Source organism: Mobula birostris, chromosome 5, assembly GCF_030028105.1.
Source record: "Mobula birostris isolate sMobBir1 chromosome 5, sMobBir1.hap1, whole genome shotgun sequence".
In the NCBI taxonomy this organism is placed as follows: domain Eukaryota; kingdom Metazoa; phylum Chordata; class Chondrichthyes; order Myliobatiformes; family Myliobatidae; genus Mobula; species Mobula birostris.
Window position 1 is genome coordinate 201,984,478 of NC_092374.1, and position 22,838 is coordinate 202,007,315.

The following is a 22,838-nucleotide window of genomic DNA, read 5'->3' on the forward strand; positions in this document are numbered from 1 at the left end:
TCTTCATCCCCCTTCCGGAGGAAATTACACTGCACTCCCACTTTTTCTTGAATCAGATGCTGGAAGAACTAAAACAAAACAGAAAATACCTGAAACCCACATCAGAGCAGATAGTGTTTGAATCAATTCCTTGAGAGAACACTGACGTGGAACGTGAAGCCTGTTCATCTCTCCACAGATCCTGACCAACCTGCTGTGTTTTTCCTGCATTTCCTGAGTGTGAACTGGGTCCGTTTTGGATGCTGTAGAGGGGGTGACCCCAACGGAGGATAACCACAGCGATCGGGTCTCTGGCACTGAGCCTGGTTCTGTGGTGCAGAAGGGAAACACGATGAGGAATGCGGTAGTCATAGGGGATTCCATAGTGAGGGGAACAGACAGGAGGATCTGTCAGCCTAATAGAGATACCCGCACGGTGTGTTGCCTCCCAGGTGCCAGCGTACGGGATGTCTCAGATCGGGTGCTGAGTAGTCTGAAGGGACAGGGTGACTAACCAGAAGTCTTGGTACACATTGGTACCAATGACACTGGTAGGAAAAGGGAAGCGGTCCTGAAGAGAGAGTTCAGGGAGTTGGGTAGGGAGCTGAAAAGCAGGACCTCCAGGGTAGTAATCTCAGGATTGCTGCCTGTGCCAAGTGCTAACGAGCACAAGAATAGTATGAGCAGGCATATTAATGCGTGTCTGAGAGACTGGTGTAGCGGGCAGAGTTTCGGGTTTCTGGATCACTGGGGGAGGAACGACCTGTATAAAAAATACGGGTTACACCTGAAAATCCTGCCTGACTAACCAACAGGGGTCAATGTTGGGACCACTGCTTTTTATGATGTATGTCAATGATTTGGACTATGGGATTAATGGATTTGTGGCTAAATTTGCCGATGATACAAAGATAGGTGGTGGAGCAGGCGGTGTTGAGGAAACAGAGAGCCTGCAGAGAGACTTAGATAGCTTAGGGGAATTGGGCAAAGAAGTGGCAAATTAATTATAATGTTGGAAAGTGTATGGTCATGCACTTTGGTGGAAGAAATAAATGGGCAGACTATTATTTAGATGGGGAGAGAATGCAAAATGTAGAGATGCAAAGGGACTTGGGAGTCCTTGTGCAGGATACCCTAAAGTTTAACCTCCAGGTTGAGTCGGTGGTGAAGAAGGCAAATGCAATGTTGACATTCATTTCTAGAGGTAGAGAATATAAGAGCAGGGATGTGATGTTGAGGCTCTGAGGCACTCATGAGACCACACTTGGAGTATTGTGTGCAGCTTCTTATTTTAGAAAGGATATATTGACATTGGAGAGGATTCAGAGAAGATTCACAAGAATGATTCCAGGAATGAAAGGGTTACCGTACGAGAAACGTCTGGCAGCTCTTGGGCTGTATTCCCTGGAGTTCAGGAGAATGAGGGGGCCCTCATAGAAACATTCTGAATGTTAAAAGGCCTGTACAGATTGGATTTGGCAAAGTTATTTCCCATGGTAGGGGACTCCAGGACAACAGGGCATGACTTCAGGATTGAAGAACGTCCTTTTAGAACTGAGATGCGGAGAAATTACTTTTGTCAGAGGGTGGTAAATCTGTGGAATTAGCCAGGGCATCAGAGGGTATGGGGAGAAGGCAGGGGATGGGGATGACTGGAAGAATTGGATCAGCGCATGATTGAATGGTGGAGCAGACTTGATGGGCCGAATGGCCAACCTCTGCTTCTATATCTTATGGTCTTAAAATGAATATCTGATTCAATGTAGAGATCCCTGCTCAGCCTGACCTCCCTCTCCCACATAGAACCACCACCACTTGTCCCAGTTACCGTGTCAGTCCCGGTGGACTTTAGCACCCGGGGGAGCCGGGGAGCTCAGGACCCACCGCCCGCGGCTGCTGCTGAATCCGCAGTGTTTCTGTTCCGTTGACGGATGCGGTGAACGAGTTAAAATTAATGGATCGATAATTCTCACATCGTGTTTATTTCACACGCCGCACATTTATATTTACACTGACTTACTCCTGACACCGGTCCCGGACCCGACCCGTTTACAGACCCGGAGCGGAACCGGAGCAGATTCTCAGCCACTGGTTTTCATCCCAAGGCCCGAAGAAAGGATAAAGTTTCTCCGTGAATTTATTCCCAGTGAAGGTGTGGAGATGGGACTTGGTCTCCGCGTTGTAAAATGAAACTGTCCCGGACTGGTAACTGAGATAAACTCCCACCCTCCCGGGGATGGGACCGGCAGGGAGACGGGACTCAGGGGAGGTGAGAACCTTCATCTCGTCATCAAACCGCCCGATGATCCAGAATCCGGTCTCCGGACTCCGTCTGACCCATCTCTTCCTCTCCACAGACTCTGCGGCGACTCCCAGACCCCACCACCGATTCCCCGTCACCTCCACCTCCCAGTAATGTCTCCCCGATGTGAATCCCTCCGATCCCAGCACAAAAGCCCAGACTGTGAACCTCTTCCCGGTGTCAGGGAGATCCCTCCGGGTCCGGGTCAGTCTCACACTCTTCCGATCCTCAGACACCTCGAGCAGCGGACTCGCCGTTTCCACATCCAGGGTGACAGAGACTGGGGGGAGAAGCAGAGAATTAGAGAGTCCCCGGGGATCGGGGGGAAACTCGGGCAGCGCGGACCCGGGACCGGGGGAGAGGCCGCTGGGCCTCAGGCTCAGTCGGGGGGCCGACAGGACCCTTTCCCGGGGTTTTACCAAACACAGCGGATGGACAACCAGCATCTTCCCGAGGTTTTTCCTCGACATGGAGAGCGGATTTTCCCCGATCAACACACACAAAATTCTGCAGGAACTCAGCGGGTCAAACAACATGCGTTATGGGAGATGTGCAGTCGATGTTTCAAGCCGAGACCTTTCCTCAAGATTGGAAAGAAAGACGGGAGAGAGCAGTGGAAACGGGTATGAGGAAGGGGAGGAGCAACAACTGGATCCAGATGAGGATGGGGTGAGTGAACACTGGAGGCATTTAAAGAGGAAGTCAGGCAGAATTCATTCATGCTGACCAACTCACTTTAATGAACTAGATCCATTTGTCTATATTTGCCCATTATTCCTTTAAAACTCTCCTACACATGTACCGATCCAGATGTCTTTTAAATCATTGTAACTGTACCAACCTCTACAGTTTCCTTTGGCAGCCTCCTGAGCTTCAGGAAAAAAGACCCAGAGTATCCAGCCTCTCCTTATAACCCAAAGCAGTAATATCCTTGTAAATCTGTTTTGTACCCTCTCAGTTTAATGACGTTCTTCCTGGAGAAAGATCACCAGCACTGGACAGCGTGATCCAAATCATAAAGTCAAGAAAATCTGGGAATGCTGGAAATCCAAAGCAACACACACACAACCTTGGCCCAAAACATCAACTGTTTATTCATATCTATAGCTGCTGCCTGACCTGCTGATTTCCTCCAGCAGTTTGTGTGTGTTACTCTGCTCCAAATCTGGCCTTCCCAATGTCTTGTACACTCATAACGCGACGTCGCAGCTCCTGTACTCAGTATTCTGACTGATGAAGACAATCACCTCCTGGTCTCTCTGTTCCACTAGTCACAATCCTCCAATCTGAATGTACTCCCTCCACCACCACCATCTGCCTTCTGTAGGCAAGCTAATTCTGAATCCACCTGGCCAAACTTCCCTGGATCCCATGCCTTCTGACTTTCTGAATAACTACAGGAAAGGGTACCTACAGGAAAGAGTACAGAGAAAATTTACAGGGATGTAGCTGGGACTGGAAGACCTGAGTCAAAATGAAAGATTGAATAGTTTAGGACTTTATTCCTTGTAACATAGAAGACTAAGGGGAGATTTGATAGAGGTATACAAAATTATGAGGGGTAGAAATATGGTGAATGAGCTTTTTCCACGGACTTTGGCTGGGATTACAACCAGAGGTCATGGGTTAAGGGTGAAAGATGAAAAGTTTAAGGGGGATATGAGGGGAAACTGCTTCATTCAGAGGGTCGTGAGACTGTGAACAAGCTGCCAGTGCAAGTGGTGCATGCAAGCTCGATTTAAACATTTAAGAGAAGTTTGGACAGGTACATGGATGGCAGGAGTTGGAGGACGATGGTCCCGGTGCAGGTCGATGGGAGCAGGTAGTTTAAATGTTGCGGTACAGACCAGGCGGGCTGAAGGGCCTGTGCTGTTAGTTTCTATCACTCTGTGACGCTCGGACAAAGACATAGTGGTTTGTAGGTTAAATGGTCACTGTACATTGCCCCATGATTAGGCTAGTTTTAAATAGTTGGGGTGCTGGGTGGAGCAGGTCATTGGTCTGGGATGCCCTGTATCACACTGTATCTAAATAAATAAATAACCTCTTCACTGTCCATGAAACCACCAATTTTAGAGTCCTTCACAAACCTACTAAACACGTCACCTACATTCTCTCCAAATCATTCATATGAATGATGAAAAACAGTGGACCCAGCACCGATCCCTGCAGCACAACCGCTGGTCACAGGACTCCACCCAGACAATTCTGTATCCTATTCCAGATCGTACTGTATCCCCTCTGATCTAACTCTCTGCTACCTTGTCAAATCCCTCGCTAAACTCCATGGAGACGATGACTACTGCACTTTCATCAGCTGTAATTTATTTATTGAGATACAGCACGGAATAGGCCCTTCCGGCCCTTTGACCCCCACCACCCGCAACCCCTGATTTAATCTGAGCCTGACCATGGGACAAGTTACAATGACCAATTAACCTGCCAACCGGTACGGGTTTGGACTGTGAAACCGGAGCACCTGGAAGAAACCCACGTGGTCATGGGGAACGTACAAACTCCTTACAGGCGGTGACAGGACATGCACCCAGGTCACTGGTACTGTAAAGCATTGTGCTAACCACCATGCTACTGTACCGTACTGTCCATGCAGAAAACCAAGCTGGGTGTCCCTGATTAGTCCTCGCCTTTCTAAATGAATGTAGATCCCGTCTCTCAGAATCCCCTCCATTAATGTACCCACCACTGACGTTAGGCTCACCGGTCTGTACTTCCCAGGCTTTTCCCTACAGCCGATCTTCAATAAATGTTCAACACTGGTCTCCCTCCAGTCTCCTGGCCCCTCACCCTTAGCTATCGATGACACACATGTCTCCAAAAGGGCCCCACAATTTCTTCCTGAGCTTCCCACAATGTCCTGGGATAAACTTGATCAGGACCTGGGGATTTATCGAACTTTATGCATTTCAGGACCTGCAGCACATTTGCTTCTGTAATGTGGTAGAAAATGAGGTTGATCATTTTCTGTAACACGGGAGAATTGAGGGCCCCGTGGAACTGGCACAGAAGAGGAGTTGAGGCCTGGGACAGAGAAATGATGACAAGGAAGGTTTAGAAGGATACGGGCCAAATGCAGGTAAATGGACTGGGAGGTGATCTGACAGAAATATATAAGGTTATGAGGGGTGTAAACTGAGCAGAGGAGAAGGGGAGTGATGAGACAGGAGTCTGAAGTGACTGTGGACTGAAGATTAGTGAAAGATGGCAGGCAGGTTGCTCCAGGTAGCGGAAGGGTGGGGAGTGTGGACCGGAGTTGGGGGACACTGGGAAGTGAATGACAGGTGGAGACCAACACAATGAATATTTTGATCGCTAGTCAGAGCGAGGTTGCGGGGAAGGTTGGGAGATGGGAAGGTGGGAGGCAGCTGTGGGAGGGTGAAAAACAGGAGCACAAAGGCTGACCTGTGCTGGAATCTTATCAGTAAAGGAGGTTCCACTCTATCCGCCCAAAGGGGAACTCCCCAGTGGCCAAACATTTTGATTCCCATTCCAAAATGTCGGTCCATGGCCGCCTCTTGCGTCGAGATGAGGCCATCCTCAGGATGGAGGAGCAACACCTTATATTCTGCCCGGGTAGCCTCTGACCTGATGGCATGAATATTGATTTCCTCTTCAGGTAAAATTTTTTCTCATTCCCTCCCCTCTTCTTCTATTCCCCTCTCTGGCCTTTAACCTCTTCTGACCTCCCTATCACTACTCCCTGGGTCCCCTCCTCCTTCCCTTTCTCTTATGGTCCACTCTGCTCTCCGATCAGATTCCTTCTTCTCCAGCCCTTTAGCTTTCCCACCCCCCTGGCTTCACCTATCACCTTCCAGCTAGCCTCTCTCCCCTCTCCCCACCTTTTTATTCTGGCATCTCCCCACTTCAATTCTAGTCCTGAAGAAGGATCACAGCCCAAAACATCAACTGTTCATTGATTACAATAGATGCTGTCTGACCTGCTGAGCATTTTGTGTGTGTTGATTTGGATTTCCAGCATCTGCAGACTTTTTCCTGTTTATGATCATGGGAACCATGAGGGGAGAGATGAATGGCAGATGGAATCGGAACCAGATGGGGAGGGGGTGGAAAGCCTGGGGTGAACTGTGTGTGTAGATGGAAACAGAAGGTGAAAGACGATGAATATGGGTGATAAGAGTCCCTTTGTCTCCTTTCCCACAAACCCACTCCCCACAGCCCCTCATTAGGACAGAGGATGAATTTGCAGAGATTCTGGCAGATATATTAGCTTCACATTTCACCACAGGTGAGCTGCTGGAAGACTGGAGGGTGGCTCAGGTGGTGCCTTAAGAAGGGCTGGAAGGTCACACCAGGGAACTCCAGGGGAGTCCAGAGCTAGAGGGCAGAGATTGAAGGTGAGAGGGGAAAGTTTTTCAAGGTATCTGCAGGGCAACATTCTCACTGTGAGGGAAGTAGGTACATGTGGAATTTGCTGCCAAAGAAGCTGTATAAACAGGCATAATTAAAATATTATAAAATCAATTTAGACAGGTACAACGATAGGCAATGGTTAGAAGGATATGGGACAAACACACGGAAATGTGTCTGTGTCTCTGACGATGTGTCCCACTCTGATGGTGTATTTGGATATTATCAGTATATCAATGTATCAATGTGTATGTGTGTGTTGGTTGTGGTAAATATCAGTGAGTGTGTGTACACATTGAAGGTGAGGGTGTATATTGAACTATTTGTATGTTACAGTGTGTCTTCACATGTCCAATGTGTGTTGACAATGTGTGACACATGTGTGAATTGTTCAAATAGAAACCATTCACTGTGTCTGAAGAGGATAGTTTCCAGGTTACTGAGGGGACTAACAATGTGCAGTGCTGAGGTTCTGACTACAATCTGCAAAACCTTCTTGTGAAGGTGTGTGAGGGAGATTTGCTGGACCAGTTATGCTGTGTTCACCAGTGTTAATGCTGGTTGGTGTGTCCGGGCTCAGTCTTCAATGCGGTGGTTTGATAACAACAGTGAGACTCGCGAGTCCAGCAGGGGGCAGAGCTGAGTCAATCAGACTGCGGTCACGGACAGGTCAGACACGGTGAGTGGCACGAAGGACTGGTGTATTTTTCTGACAATCCCTGTCACCGCAGTGATACCAGATTTTATCCCCTTTAAGGTCATTAATGGAATATTAATCCCAGAGCTACCATGTCAGGATTCAAACTGGTGCATTGGCTTGTTTGTCCAGTGCAAATGGGATCAGGATGCAATGATTCACCTAACAGACCAGTGAATTGGTTGTATTTTGCCCCTGGTTTGGTGTGCTCAAGGGTCTGACATGTCCAGCTGACCATGTGGCAGTGATGTGCCCCAGCAGGTGAGGTTGGTGCTGGAATGAATCTGTATGTTTTACCTCGCTTAATGCTGTCCAACGCTTCTCCCGATGCTGTGTCGAACAGATAGGGGTGACAGAATTTTTCAACCAGTAGGGCACCATCTGTCACTGACAATGTCTGTTGTCCATCACTAATCCTGAAAATATTATGCAGCTGGTTATAAACTGAGCATCAGTGATATTTGAACTATTTTACAAATCCATACAGAGTTTCAGTCAAGACCATGTCCTACCTGCTCTTCCGATGAGCTTCCTTCTGAAATAAATGAAACACAGATCTCAATTGACTGAGACTGTCCGTCGGCATCCGAACAGCAGGAATCTGAGACAAGTTATTACAAGCTGCTGAAAATTCCCACTAAACTCACTCCCACTGAAACGAATGGAGAAAGAGGGACAGAGAACCATGGGAGTAAGTACAAGGAATGATTATCAGTGCAGAGACAGAGGGTGGAAGGTCTCATGCTATCCATTCAAAGTAGGCTGCCGTGGATTTATTGCATTCACTTTGCAGAAGTGGCTGTGAGACCTTGGCTTCACTAGAGGAGAGATCAAGTCAACCAGCAGGGCTGTAGCTAAGGCAGCAGGGAAAGGATCAGCAAGAGTGTGGACCAGGTATGTCCAGAGGGGCAGATAGTCAGACAGTGTATATATATCTTGCAAACCCTTCAGTAACACACATCAAAGTTGCTGGTGAACGCAGCAGGCCAGGCAGCATCTCTAGGAAGAGGTGCAGTCGACGTTTCAGGCCAAAACCCTGAAACGTTGACTGCACCTCTTCCTAGAGATGCTGCCTGGCCTGCTGCGTTCACCAGCAACTTTGATGTGTGTTGCTTGAATTTCCAGCATCTGCAGAATTCCTTTTGTTTACGTTTAAAAACCCTTCAGTAGTTGCATAGACACCTGAAGAGCAGACTATCTGTTGGATGGAAGTGACCAACGACTCTGAGAGAGGCAGATGCCAAGTTTTTAAGCTCACCATTGCGAGGTGGTGCTGGCCCGCCACCTCGAGGGAGTCTTGTTCAAAAGCGTATGTCCATGGGGTGGGAGTGGAGAAAATATTTCTCCTTGTGTGAGACCAAAAGTGAAAGATAAAACATCAGTTGGTTTTTAATAAATGCCATAAGAAATGTGGTGAAGGGAATATCAGAAACACACTCACAGCCTGTGACTGTAACTGGGTGTTACTCTGAGAATCAGGGATATTATACGTGGGAATCACAGAAACGATCACCAGCTCAGCGCTCTGATCAGAATAACTCATTCCCGAGAAGGTTGCAGACTGTCCTGTGATGTACAGATGTTGTGGGAGGCCGGTTTGGGACAATCACAACTCTGAACAGTCAGGATGTCCACATGGTGGAAATCAGTTTCCAACTACAGTAATTGCGATAAATGCATCATTTTTTGACAATGCACTTTTACAGATCCAAACTGAAATCTCTCACCATGAGGAATGTGATATTTTCTTGTTGATCCATCCGTTCCTGTAACTTTGAGATTTCCTCCTGGATGGAATTTAAATTCTCTTGAATCTCTCGAAGATTTTTCTCCATTGGATTCAGAATCCTCTCCTCTTCTTCCCTGAGATCTCGGAGCGCGCGCTGCTCTTTCTCGGTGATAATCCGGCGCAGTTCAGCAAACTGGGATGTGATCTGGGACTGAAGGCTGTGTGACTGTTCCTGTCAATTGAACGGAGAGGTTAGTTTAGCATTTGAGGCTATTTTTTGTATTTCCTTCTGACATGGAAGGTAACCATTCAGCCCATTAATGTCTCAGCTGGTTTTCAGAACAATTCCCTCCATCACATTCCCCCACGTCTCCCTGAAACATATACTCTTTCTCTGACCCACTAACTCCAACCTGATTCACAGACCACCCACAATCACAAGGTTAATTACAGTAGCCAATTTACCGTTCAACCACGCAAAGTTGGCTAAAGGAAGGTACTGGTTACGGAAAAAACATGCAAACTCCACGCAGCACTCACAACACGCTGGAGGAACTCAGCAGTTCGGGCAGCATCTGTGGAAAAGATCGGTCGACGTTTCGGACCGGAACCCTTCATCAGGACTGTAGAGGGAAGGGGCAGAGGCCCTATAAAGAAGGTGGGGGGAGGGTGGGAAGGAGAAGGCTGGTAGGTTCCAGGTGAAAAACCAGTAAGGGGAAAGATAAAGGGGTGGGGGAGGGGAAGCAGGGAGGTGATAGGCAGGAAAGGTGAAGGAGGAATAGGGGAAAACACAATGGGCAGTAGAAGGAGGTGGAACCATGAGGAATGTGATAGGCAGCTGGGGGAGGGGCAGAGTGACATAGGGATAGGGGAAAGGAGGGGGAGGGAATTACCAAAAGTTGGAGAATTCTATGTTCATACCAAGGGGCTGGAGACTACCTAGACGGTATATGAGGTGTTGCTCCTCCAACCTGAGTTTGGCCTCATCATGGCAGTAGAGGAGGCCATGTATGGACATATCAGAATGGGAGTGGGAAGCAGAGTTGAAGTGGGTGGCTACCGGGAGATCCTGTCTGTTTTGGCAGACGGAGCGGAGGTGCTCGACGAAGCGGTCCCCCAATCTGTGTCGGGTTTCACCGATGTAGAGGAGGCCGCACTGGGAGCACCGGATGCAATAGATGACCCCAACAGACTCACAAGTGAAGTGTTGCCTCACCTGGAAGGACTGTTTGGGGCCCTGAATGGTGGCAAGAGAGGAGGTGTAGGGACAGGTGTAAAACATGTGCTTACAGGGATAAGTGCCGGGTAGGAGATCCGTGGGGAGGTACGTGTGGACCAGGGAGTCGTGGAGTGACCGATCCCTGCGGAAAGCGGAGAGGGGTGGAGAGGGAAAGATGTGCTTTGTGGTGGGGTCCTGTTGAAGGTGGCGGAAGTTGCAGAGGATAATGTGCTGGATCCGGGGGCTGGTGGGGTGGTAGGTGAGGACAAGGGGAACTCTGTCCCTGTTGTGGTTGCTGGAGGATGGGGTGAGGGCTGAAGTGTGGGAAATGGAGGAGATGCGGGTGAGGGCATCATTGATGACAGCCGAAGGGAAACCACAACCCTTAAAGAAAGAGGACATTTGAGATGCCCTGGAATGGAAAACCTCATCCTCCGAGCAGATGCGGCGGAGACGGAGGAACTAGGAATTGGGAATGGCATTTTTGCATGTGGCGGGGTGGGAAGAGGTATACTGTTGGTAGTTATGAGAGTCAGTGGGCTTGTAGAAGATGTCAGTGGACAGCCTGTCTCCAGAGATGGAGACTGAGAGATTGAGAAAGGGGAGAGAAGTGTCCAAGATAGACCAAGTGAATTTGGTGCAGCCTCATCTACATCGGTGAAACCCAACGCAGGTTGGCGGACCGCTTCGTCGAGCACCTCCACTCCGTCCGCCTCAACAGGATCTCCCAGTAGCCACCCACTTCAACTCTGCTTCCCATTCTCATTCAGATATGTCCATACATGGCCTCCTCTATTGCCATGATGCGTCTAAACTCAGGTTGGAGGAGCAACACCTCATATACCATCTGGGTAGTCTCCAGCCCCTTGGTATGAACATAGAATTCTCCAACTTCCAGTAATTCCCTCCCCCTCCCTTGCTCTATCCCTATGTCACTCTGCCCCTCCCCCAGCTGCCTATCACCTCCCTCATGGTGCCGCCTCCATCTACTACCCATTGTTTTCTCCTATTCCTTCTTCACCTTTCCTGCCTATCACCTCCCTGCTTCCCCTCCCCCATCCCTTTATCTTTCCCCTTACTGGTTGTTCACCTAGAACCTACCAGCCTTCTCCTTCCCACCCTCCCCACACCTTCTTTATAGGGCCTCTGCCCCTACTCTCTGCAGTCCTGACAAAGGGTTCCGGCCCGAAACGTCCACCGATCTTTTCCACGGATGCTGCCCGACCTGCTGAGTTCCTCCAGCGTGTTGTGAGTGTTGCTTTGACCCCAGCATCTGCAGATTATTTTGTGTTTAAAACTCCACGCAGGCAGCTCCAGGGGTCAGGATCGATCCCAGGTTACTGGAGCTGCGATACTCTGCTATTCTGCGTTAAAGGGAACAAAACTACACAGCGAATTTGTAAATTCTGCTCTGGAAGTCTCACCCGAACTCCGGAAATCTTCTTTTTCTGTTGTTGCTCCATTACCTCGAAGTCTGATTTCTTTTTTGTGAGAGAGTCTAAGGAAGATTTAACCCGAGCCTGGGAATCAGAGAAGTAAGAAATTAGACCAAAATATGCAACTAAATAAACAGCTGATCAAAACCTGGTTAGTTTTACCTTGTAGATTTCAACGGCTTCGTTAACCGGCATGAAGTTGTGAGACTTGTGTTCCCGCGCATCTCTACAGATCAGGCAGATCAGTGTCTTGTCCGTCTCACAAAACAGCTTCAGTTCTTCCTCATGTTTCTTGCAGTGAAGTTTACTTTCCTTCTCTTTCGGGTTCAGGTTTAGTTTTCGAGCTTTCTCGGACAGATTTGCCAAGGCCCGACTGGCCCTGAGGGTGCGGTCTGCAAACTCCTCTCTACATTCCGGGCAGGAGTTTCTCTCCTCCCTTTCCCAACACTGTGTGATACAGGAGCGGCAAAAGTTGTGTCCGCACTCCAGTGACACCGGATCAGTAAAGAAATCCAGGCAGATGGGACAAATTACCTCCTCGGTTAAACTCTCGACCTGTCCTTTCGAAGCCATGTTAACTCTCGGTACTTCCTGGTTCAGAATCCTTTCACTTTCGGGGAGCTGCTGAACTCCTGCGGTACCGCGATTGTCCTCTAGGGGCGCTGCAGTCTCGGGAATGAATGTTCCTTTTCAGTGAGCAGGAATCGTGTTCGTTTCCACAGCAGGGATCAGAAACACATTAAACGAGTCTAACATAGATAAAGCCGGAGAGAAGAGCTTGGTTCAGTCTACAGCAGAACTAAAGGGGCAAGTCCTGAAAAGAGAGACACAAGGGACTGTGAACGCAAGAATCTGGAAAGAACGAAGTGAGTCAGACAGCATTTGTGGAGAAAAATAGTCAGAAGATATTCCGGGTTGAGACAGTCCAGATGAAGGTTCTCGACCCGAAATGTCGATTGTCCATTTCTCTCCACAGATGTTGCCTGACCCTCGATGTTTCTCCAAAAGCTCGTTTTGTTTAGGTCGAGGACTGAAGATAGTCAGACTGAAGTGTAAAATCGGTGATTAATGTAAATTTATAGCAACTATTAAATCAGTTAATAGTATGGAACACGGGATGTGGAGAGAATCTGCTGTGAGGAGACTGATACTGTGGCGATGACAAAGATGTGGCTGCAGGAATCACCACAGGACTGGACATTGTACGTCACAGCATGGAAAACATTCAACTCCTGATTTCCATTTCCCTTCTTGACTTCACCACATACAGCCCGTCTCCAAAGGTCCGGTCTCACTTGTTCTGAACAGGCCCGCGTGTGGAAATGATTTCCCCCCTGCCTGTCTTCTAAACCCCGTCAGCCCCAGAGAGCAGGGGCACTGGGCTGGAATCTCCACTCACAAACACAAGAGCTTCTGCAGATGCTGGAATTCCAGAGCAACACACACAATATACTGGAGGAACTCAGCCGGTCAGGCAGCATATGGAGAGGAATAAACGGCGTTGAAGGTTCTCGGTCTGAAACGACGACTGTTCTCCTCTCCACAGCCCCAGAGTTCCTCCAGTGTTTTGAGTGTGTTGCTCTCTGACAGTCTTCATCAGCAGCTTCCACAACAGCAGCTCGAGGGATGGGGGGTTGGGTTGTGAGTGTGGGGACCAGTCTCCCACTTAAATACAGTTCAGATGGAACAGCACAGAAAGAACCTGCCAGACAGCAGTGGTGAGTTTCAGGAACAAGACAGCTTATTCAGACCCTGTTACAGTGAACAACGGGGAACACTTCCAGTGTCATCGCAAAGATACTCCACTGAGTCAATGATCTTAAGGGTTCCTGTTATACAATGGTGACATGTGATTTCATAAAAATTCATCAGAAACCTGTGTTTCTCTGTAGTATTTGACCATTGATTATTTCTATCTGGTCTCTCTAGATCTGACTGACTTCCATTTCCCAATGCTCGCTGTAATTCATTGTCTTCATTTCTGACCCTGGTTTCCTGCCTTGACTCTCATTATCTGATGATAAACTCTCCTGCCGTGGTCTGCAATCCAACCTCCACCTGTTTACCTTTGATCCAGTGAGCGTCACCTTGCTGACTAAACACATCCACAGTCTAATCACTGCACTGACTGTCATATCGTCACCTCCCAGTGACCTTCTCCCTCGGCCTAACTACTATAACTTCCCAAACAGTGAGGCAGCTAGTTACAATATTTTGCAATTTTCCCAATTCTCATGATTCCCGGAGATCCCTTCCTCAGATATCACTGCCTGACACTGTGTGGTGTGATTGTCACTTGCCACCTATCAGCCCAGGCCTGGATATTGCCCAGGTCTTGATGCATTTGTGTTGTGGGCTGCTTCATTATCTGAGAGGTGGTAGATGGTGCTGAACATTGTGTCGTCATCAGTGACCATCCCGACCTCTGACCTTACGATGGACAGAAGGTCGTTGATGAAGCAGCTGAGGGTGTTTGGGCCGACGACTCTGTCCTCGGGAGTTCCTGCAGAGATGTCCTGTGGCTGAGATGATCAGCTCCAAACACCACAACCATCTTCTTTGATTCCCACTGATTACTCCATTATTCCTTCACTTGCTCTATTTATTTTATAATTCATAGTGATGTTATGTCTGTGCACTGCACTGTCGCTGCAAAGCAACACATTTCACATCATATATAACAGAGATAATAAACCCGACTCTGATTCTGTTTCCGCAGATTACTCAGGCCCAATGATCTGTCTGATCTGACCTCTCCCAATCGTGTGTGAAAACCTTCCCAACACCCCATAATCTCTCAGTTCACCCAACGAATCACCCCCCCGCACACGCGCGCGCGCACACACACACACACACACACACACACACACACACACACACACACACACACACACACACACACACACACACACACACAGCTCTAAACACAACTCCTTCCCTCCAGAACAGTGAGATATCACAGACGGCAGGACCCTCAAGTCAGGCCAGGTCTCCTGCAGGGTGCAATATTTCATCGTCCCTCTGTAAACAAGAGACATTTGACCTGCCGGCCTCAGTGCTGATGTTCCATTCAGCACGGGAACTGCTGCTGGAAGATCATCAGCTCAGTGAGAGACGCTCTTTGGTCCGCTCAAAACCTGTTGGTCTCCCAGCACAGTGAGATGTCCGTCAGGGAATGCTGCCAACATTGAAAAGTTGCATCACCTCTGAGACAACCTGAGTGGCAATGGTTTAAACATGACCGACTGGATTGACCAAATGGCACTCAGAATGTAAAACATTATTCACATCGTGTTTAATATTTTGTATATATTTTATTATGAATGAAAGGCACATTTGAAATGCAAAATGCCGCTCAGATACGGGCCGAATCTCATCAACCGTTATCCACACTCTTACACTAATCCTACACTGCAGATCCCATATTGGTCTCATCGGTCACCTCAGTGGAAATGAGTCATCCTCAACCAGGGGTGCAGTGCTAATTTTTTAGGTGCTGGAGCTGACAAAATGCTTGCCATTTCCTATATCATCTTTATATACTGTATAAATAAGATAACTTATATACTTAGGTCAACTGTATGTCCATAAAGTGACGCTAGGCACAGGAGTGTCCGTGCCTAAGCTGACTCTGACAGGAAATGATTAAGTAGTGGTGAGGTGTAGAAGGGTGTTGATCAGCTTTACCGAAGGAGCGGGGAAGTGGCAATCTGTATAACACCCCAGTTACAGACATGGAAGGTGGTCAGAAATGATTAAAGGTACAGACGGGTGGGGGAGGAGGTTGAGTTGCACGTGAGCACGTCAGCATTTTTAGACTCAACTCAGCATGTCACAGAAATCAGCCTCCCTCGAGGAAACCTGCTCAGAGCAACACAAAAAAGTGCTGGAGAAACTCGGCAGGTGAGGCAGCATATACAGAGGGGAATAAACACTCGACGTCTCAGGCTTCGAACTCCAGACTCACCGACGATGGAACCCCCACATTCCAGTCCTCAAATTCCAAGCTCACTGACCACGTGACCCCAAATCCAGTCCTTGAACTTCAGACTCACCGACCACGGAACCCCAGAACTCCAGACTAACCTACCACGGGACACCCACATTCCAGTCCTCCAACTCCAGACTCACCAACCACAGGACCCTGAGTCCAGTCCTTGAACTCTAGACTCACCGATCACGGGACCCCGAATCCAGGTCTCGAACTCCAGAGCATTCCGAGTGCACCAATGGCTCACCTTTCAACAAAAGTTACTGCAAACCCGACTGCACAATCCTCACTCACTGCTCGAGGATGCAGTGGTAAATCACCATTGGACAACAGTTTGAGTGAGACGTTGAGTCTGCCCAGAGAAGCCCTGAGGCAGAGTCAGTCCGAATGTGGACAAGACAGTCATCCAGAGAGTGATGCAGAACCTGGGGAGGGTAGCAAGGAGAACCAGAGAAACAGGAATAACATGCTGTAGAACACAGATGGACACACTGTGCAGCAAGCAATAGTGCTCTCCAGAAAACTGAGCCAGGGACCTATTGACACTTCAGAAGAATTAGACCCAGATACCGCTGTTAATTCAGGGCAGCACCTAGTTCCAGCATACCCGTAGCAGAGCAGGGCAGGGAGCAAGCTGACCGTCCATCGGCTGGGATACTACCCTGGACACTCTAAAGTAGGTTCTGGAACATCAGAAGTTACCAGAAGCAGAGCCAGTGGATTTGTCAACAGAAGAGGCGATCTGCTTACCCCTGGTAACTCTCACTGAGTGCGACCATATTTGCAGACACAGAGATGAAAGCCCAACTCCTGAAGCTGCACATGGTTGTTCGCATCTTGAGATAGCTGACAAGATGCCCCCACCTAACTCTAATGCTGAGATTCTCTTGTTGCTTGGCAGAGACAGTATCTGTGCACTTAAGGTACCTGAACAGCACAATGGTTAGTACGATGTACCTTAAGCCCTACAGCTGGATCTGGATTGGGTCATAATGGTGATGTCTGCCTCGATGGCGCTCATCGGCACATTAAAGTCTAATACCCTGCAGAATGGGCAACCTATTCTTTACAGTCCCTTTGAGAGTAGTATCTGTATGAAAGTGAGGATTGTAGGTGTAGACAAAGATAGTCTTTACAGTGATTGACACATTTGTAAGCAAGGTCTCAGAGAAGAGGAACTGATTCGGGTTAAGGTTAGAATCTTTGTTGTTCAAAGACAGGTGGTAGGCGGAGGAGGTGTAGTGCATCACAAAGCAGGAACCTCTCCCAATCCAAAGTCACCTTAGTGAGCTGTGTCCCTTTCTTGATTCTGAGGATCTACAGCAAGTTGGAGGACATTTTAAGAAGCACAACTCACTTCAGAGGTACATCGCCCAACTGTCATTCTGCGTGAGCACTGTGTCACCAGTCTGTTCAGCAGACATTACCACGAGCAAGTATGTCTACAAGGGTGACATTTTTGAAGTGAGAACTGTTAAAGATTGTGCATTAAGACTGTCTTCAAGACGAGTCTCTGAGACTGTCCTTCTTTTGCTAAATACTTAATGACAGGATCGTATAACTTTTAATTTTAGCAGCTACGTTTGACATCATGGATTTCAGGTGAGGATTGTTCTGTCTCTCGAGGCACGGGTTATTCTGTATCGCGTTCATTTTGCACAAACATTACTTCCTGTTTGTAAACTGTTTTTTTACATATTTCAGGCACAGGTTAATTTGGATTTCAACTTGGAACACACATGGTAGAAAGACATCTATCTCCATCTGCTCTATATTTGCCCTTGAGTCTTGAGTTCTTGAGTTTTCTTAATATTGGTAAATTTAGTCAATGTACTTTGGAGGAAGTATTATATTTATTGTTCATCGTTATTGAGCTACCATTCCACCACAAGTTCACTCTAGTCCACAGTATAGTTGCAGAATGTTGCATTTGTGTATCACTGATTGTGAGGAAGAATCAATACTATTAGTATATTCAGGAGGACAACAATTCTGTATTGAATCTAATACATGTTTTACTTAACTTTCTGCAGTTTCACAAAGTTTTCTCATTTTAAAAACCCTGAGGAAAGCTTCCAGCTTGGGTGATTTTTGAGAAGGTGTTTAACTTCCTGCCTAGCTTTGTACACAATGTATCACGGGGACAATAGACTTTTCTTAATACCAATTCAACCTGCAAGTTAACCTTTAGGGAATCCTGCACAAGGATTTCAAGTTCCTTTGCAGCTCTGATTTTTGAAATTTCTCCCTGTTTAGAAAATAATCTATGCCTTTATTGCTTCTACCAAAGTGCATGACCATACACTTCCCTGCACTGTATTCCATCTGCCACGTCTTTGCTCACTCCTCTCATCAATCTAAGTCCTTCTGCCCCTCCACTTATCTTTGTATCATCTGTAAACATGGCTGCAAAGCCATCAATTCTATCATCCAAAATATGAACATATAAGGTGAAAAGAAGCGGTCCCAACACAGGCCCCTGTGGAAAACCACTTGTCACCAGCAGCCAACCAGAAAAGGCCCCCTTTTACCACCCTCTGCCTCCTGCCAGTCAGCCAATCTTCCATCCATGCTAGTATATTTCCTGTCACACCATCGTCTCTGATCAATCTTGTTAAGCAGCCCCATGTGTGCCACCTTGTTAAAGGCATCCTGAAAATTGAAATAAATAATATCCACAGACTCTCCTTTGTCCACCTTGTCTTATTTCCTCCAAGCAACAGATTTGTCCGGAAACATTTCCCCTCATGGAAACCACACTGACATTTTTCATCGTGTGCCTCCAAGTACCCTGAAACAACATCCTTAACAATCAACTCCAACATCTTCCCAATCCCTGAAGTCTGGCTAACTGGCCTACAATTTCCTTTGTTAAGCCTCCCTCCCTACTTAAAGAATGGAATGACATTTGCAATTTTCCAGTAAACAATTCTTTATTCCTCAGAATTGCTGAATGCTGTTATTTTTGTTGTTGTTGTATGTCTTGCCCTGACCAACACACCACAGCAAATTCCTAATATATGTAAATGTATTTGGTGAATAAAGTTGATCGCTGATCTCTGAATCATTCTCTAGAGATAGAATACGGGTTAATGGAAGGATTCTTAGCAGTGCGGAGGAACAGAGGGATCTTGATGTCCAAGTCCATCGATCCCTCAAAGTCGCTGCAGAAGTTAACAGGGTGATTAAGATGGGCGTGTGGTGTATTGATGTTCATTAGTTGCCAGATTGACTTCAAGAGCTGCGAGCTAGTGCTGGTTGCAGCTTTACAAACACTGGTTAGACTAAATTTGTATTATTGTGTTCAGTTCTGTTTGTTACACTATACTGTGCTAACCATTATGGTACAGCAGCACCCCAGGGGGTAAAATGTCATTAAGCAGAGTGAGCAGAAAGCTCTCAGAGCAGGCGCCCAAGCTGGAGTCAGTGCTGCCCCCCCCCCCCCCGCGTTCACTCAGCAGAAGGCAAACTATCACACACAAAATGCTGGAGGAACTCAACAGGCCAGGCAGCATTCTTTGCAAATGAATAAACAGTCGACATTTCAGACCGAAACCCTTCTTTCTGAAATGTCGACTGTTTAGTCATTTCCATGGATGCTGCCTGATCTGTTGGGTTCCTCCAGCATTTTGCGTGTGTTGCTTTGGATTTCCAGCATCTGCAGAATTCCTCGTGTTTAGAAGACAAGCTGTATTCTGATCGACTGCAGATTTCTGCAGCATGATGGACTCAGGGTCAGGGACGATGTGCTTTTTGTGTGACTGTATTTTACTGATCTCGTGTATGAGCCTGGTGCTGGGTGTGACTGTTGGGACTGTATTAGCACCTTGGCCCTGGGTTAACGTTGTCTCCTTCGGTTGTATTCATGGGTTTTGAGTGACAATTGAACTTGAACCTGATGGGGAATCTTCAGGGAGGGTGCAGAAGATATTTAGCAGGATGCTGCCTGAATTAGAAAGAATGTCTTTCAGGTTCAGTGAACCAGGGCTTTCGTCTTTGGCATTAAGGAGGATGAGAGATGGCGATAGATGAGAGATTTAGATCAAGTGGATAGCCAGAGACATTTCCCCAGGGCAGAAACAGCTTTTGCCAGTGTGCATAATGTTAAGGTGATTAGAGGAAAATATGTGGGGGAATGTAGAGCTGGTTTTATTCCCACAGAGAGTGAAACGTGCTGCTGTGAGTGATGGTAGGGGCAAATGCTTCAGGGACAGTTACGAGAATCTGAGATAGGCATGTGGATGAAAGAAACAGAGAGGCCTATCTTGGAAAGAAGGGTTTGGTTGAACTTAGAGCAGGTTAAAAGGTTGGCACAGATTGTGGACTGAAGGGCTAGTACTGTTCCAAGTTCATTAAACAGCCGCAGCGAGTGACATCGTGAGACATGCGTAAGATTTGTCATTCATTATTTGTTTACCCGCTGGGAAATAACACAGTAGGTTCTTCGAACCTCGCTGCCCAGCAATCCCCCCGATTTGATCCTAGCCTAATCAAGGGATAATTTACAATGACCAATTAACCTACCAGCTGGACTGTGGGAGGAAACCGGAGCACCCGGAGGAAACCCACGTGGTCACGGGGAGAATGTACAAACACGTTACAGGCAGAAGTGGGAATTGAACCTAGGTCACTACTATGCTGACCGCTGTGCTACCAGGAAAATAGTCATGTAGCAGAGTGAACAGGAGAGGGCGCTGATGTCATTATTGAGCAATTCTCGGCAGAGAAGGTTTGGCTTCCAGTTCACGTGGATTAGAAAATGCATTTTCATGAAGATATTTATAAAAACAGATGATTTATTAGTACAGGCCCTTTGGCCAACTATATTGTGCAGACCTTTTCACCTACTCTAAGATCAATTTAATCCTTCCCTCCTACATAGCTCTCACCACCACTGATCCCTTAATGAGGACTGGCTCATGGACCTCCGGGTTCTTCCTCCTGTACTCGATAGTACTGCCTCTGCAGTAGTGTGCAGGTTGCGTGGTAGGGTCGGAGGCATGGATGGGAAGGTGGAACATTTAACAACGAGTCAATGTGAAAGGGTGTGGATGGCGTAGGCCCAGTAGAGCCTCTTTCTCCGCATTATGTCTTAGTTGGCTGGACATCTGCTCTCTCTGGTAAACAATATATGCCAGCATTAGTTTGAAAATTGTCCCATGCAGATCCATCCTGCGCACCAGCCTCGCGGATGCCTTCAAAAGGGGCTCCATCATTAAGTATCCCCATCACCAGGGACATTTCCTTTTCTCATTACAACCATCAAGGAGGCAGCACTGGAGCCTGAAGACTGACGTTAAATGTTTCAGGAACATCTTCTTCCCCTCTACCATCAGATTTCTGAATAGGCAATGAACCTATGAACACTATCTCACTCTTTTCTCTTCTTTTTTTGCACTAGAATCAAAGATTCCAGACTGTTTCATGTCATGTCCAGTGCACAAGTGTAAAGAACAACAGAATAATCTTCGGATATGACACAGCACTGAAAAAAACACAGTAACATAAAGAACACAATAAAGTTGCATTAAGGGTGTGGAGGGGTGGGTTATTTAATTGTATATGTAATATCGTTACCTTAATACCATGCTTTGTTTTATTAATACAGTTATGCTGTTGAGTATTTTATTTTCTGCAGATTTTCTGAAAATCCAACGCGTTCCTTTAATTACATTACACAATCGAGTAATTCAGTTCATTGATAAGTTGAATTAGCTAGCTGGATTTGTCTTGTTAACACTTGGCCAATAAGATGCCCTGGAACATTCTGGCAGGATCAGGGTCTCCATTTTCTGGAGGAAGAAGGAGTGAGACGACAAACAGGAGTGAAGAACACGGTGATACGCTCACAGAACCCATTTGGAAGGTCAGATACCGCTGTCGGAAAATCCTCATGCAGACAATGGTCTCACAGAGAATATACAGATAACTTTTAATTAGCTGCTTATCACACAACCTTGGAGAGTGTTCAATACCTTGTCCTTGGATGTTGCACGTTTATTTATTTGTGTTTCAGTTGGACTGCGTTTTCAGCATTTTGTCAATACAGTTTAAATTTACACTGGTGTGAGTTACACTATTGCTTCCTCGTGATAAGTAAATTTTCACAGGTGTGTCGGTGTTCATGCAAGTGATGGCCTCACTTTCCCTTAAAGGGGCACTCAAAATTTTGTGTTGTGATACGCAATATTTACCCTAGACAATTTAATATGTCTTATAATTTATAGATTTTATTATGTATTGCAAGGTACTGCTGCCTCAGAACAACAAATTTCATGATCTATACCAGTATTAAACCCTATACTGAGATGGCCCTGAAACAATACCCTGTCAATGGACTGCTGGTAATAGGAGCTCTGCGCAAACGAGCTTTCAGATTTCCTGAGCCCATCAGTGGCCACACCGCCTCTTTATCTCAGCACACCAGGCTGCTGTGACACTTGGTGCAGCGGCTGTAAACACTGAGGATAAAGGGCACTGTGTGGGGCCTCCAAGTTCGTCATTTCCAGCACAAAGTGTAAAAGAGAACATTATTTTTACTCTGCATCCAATGCAGCACACACACAAATAACACAAAAAAAAATAAAGAACAAGGTTATAAAAACACAATAAATGTAAATTCATAAGCTAGTTTATATACATTGCTTGTATGTCTATAAAGTGACACGAGGCACAGGTCTATTTGCACGAGGTGAGTGACAGGAAATGTGGGTTAGTGGAGGGAGTTGTTGATCGGCCTTAGTGTTTGGGGTAAAGAAACACTCACAAAATGCTGGAGGAACGCAGCAGGCCAGGCAGCAGCTGGGGAAAGGAGTCAACATCCGACGTTTCGGGCCGAAACCCTCCATCTTGACTGTTTGGGGAAGGTAACTTTTTGAGTCTTCCCATCGCATACTGATACTCCAGCTTTGTGTGTGTGTGGCTCCGGATTCCAGCGGCTGCGGTCTCTTATGCCTCTTTTTGCTTTGGAGACGGTGTAGTTGAATCTTTCAAAATATATACAGACTGCGTGGACGAGCTTGGGCTTCGGGTGCGAGCGTACCGGTGGCTGAGTGGCCTTCCTGCGGGGGGGGGGGGGGGGTTGTGAGACGTTCCCTCC

General features: G+C 47.1%; 1 protein-coding gene across 1 annotated transcript; it reads right to left on the reverse strand.

Moving 5' to 3' along the window:
* Window positions 1-314: 314 nt before the first annotated feature.
* On the reverse strand, window positions 315-22,799 carry LOC140198278 (nuclear factor 7, brain-like). The gene is made up of 7 exons (XM_072259334.1): window positions 22,506-22,799; window positions 11,911-12,562; window positions 11,737-11,832; window positions 9,092-9,325; window positions 7,877-7,899; window positions 7,662-7,780; window positions 315-2,561 (listed from the first exon to the last, which is right to left on the reverse strand). The coding sequence occupies exons 2-7, from the start codon at window positions 12,319-12,321 to the stop codon at window positions 2,029-2,031; spliced, it is 1,416 nt and encodes a 471-aa protein (XP_072115435.1). The 5' UTR covers window positions 12,322-12,562; window positions 22,506-22,799; the 3' UTR covers window positions 315-2,028.
* Window positions 22,800-22,838: the final 39 nt, after the last annotated feature.

Bases quoted from the DNA above. Each gene is read 5' to 3' on its own strand.
- LOC140198278 (XM_072259334.1), bottom strand. From the start codon at position 12,321: ATGGCTTCGAAAGGACAGGTCGAGAGTTTAACCGAGGAGGTAATTTGT. The intron at 9,326-11,736 runs GTGAGACTTCCA...TTCAATTGACAG, and splicing joins AGAAGATTTCCGGAGTTCGG to GAACAGTCACACAGCCTTCA. The intron at 7,900-9,091 runs GTGAGAGATTTC...CATTTATTTCAG, and splicing joins AAAATATCACATTCCTCATG to AAGGAAGCTCATCGGAAGAG.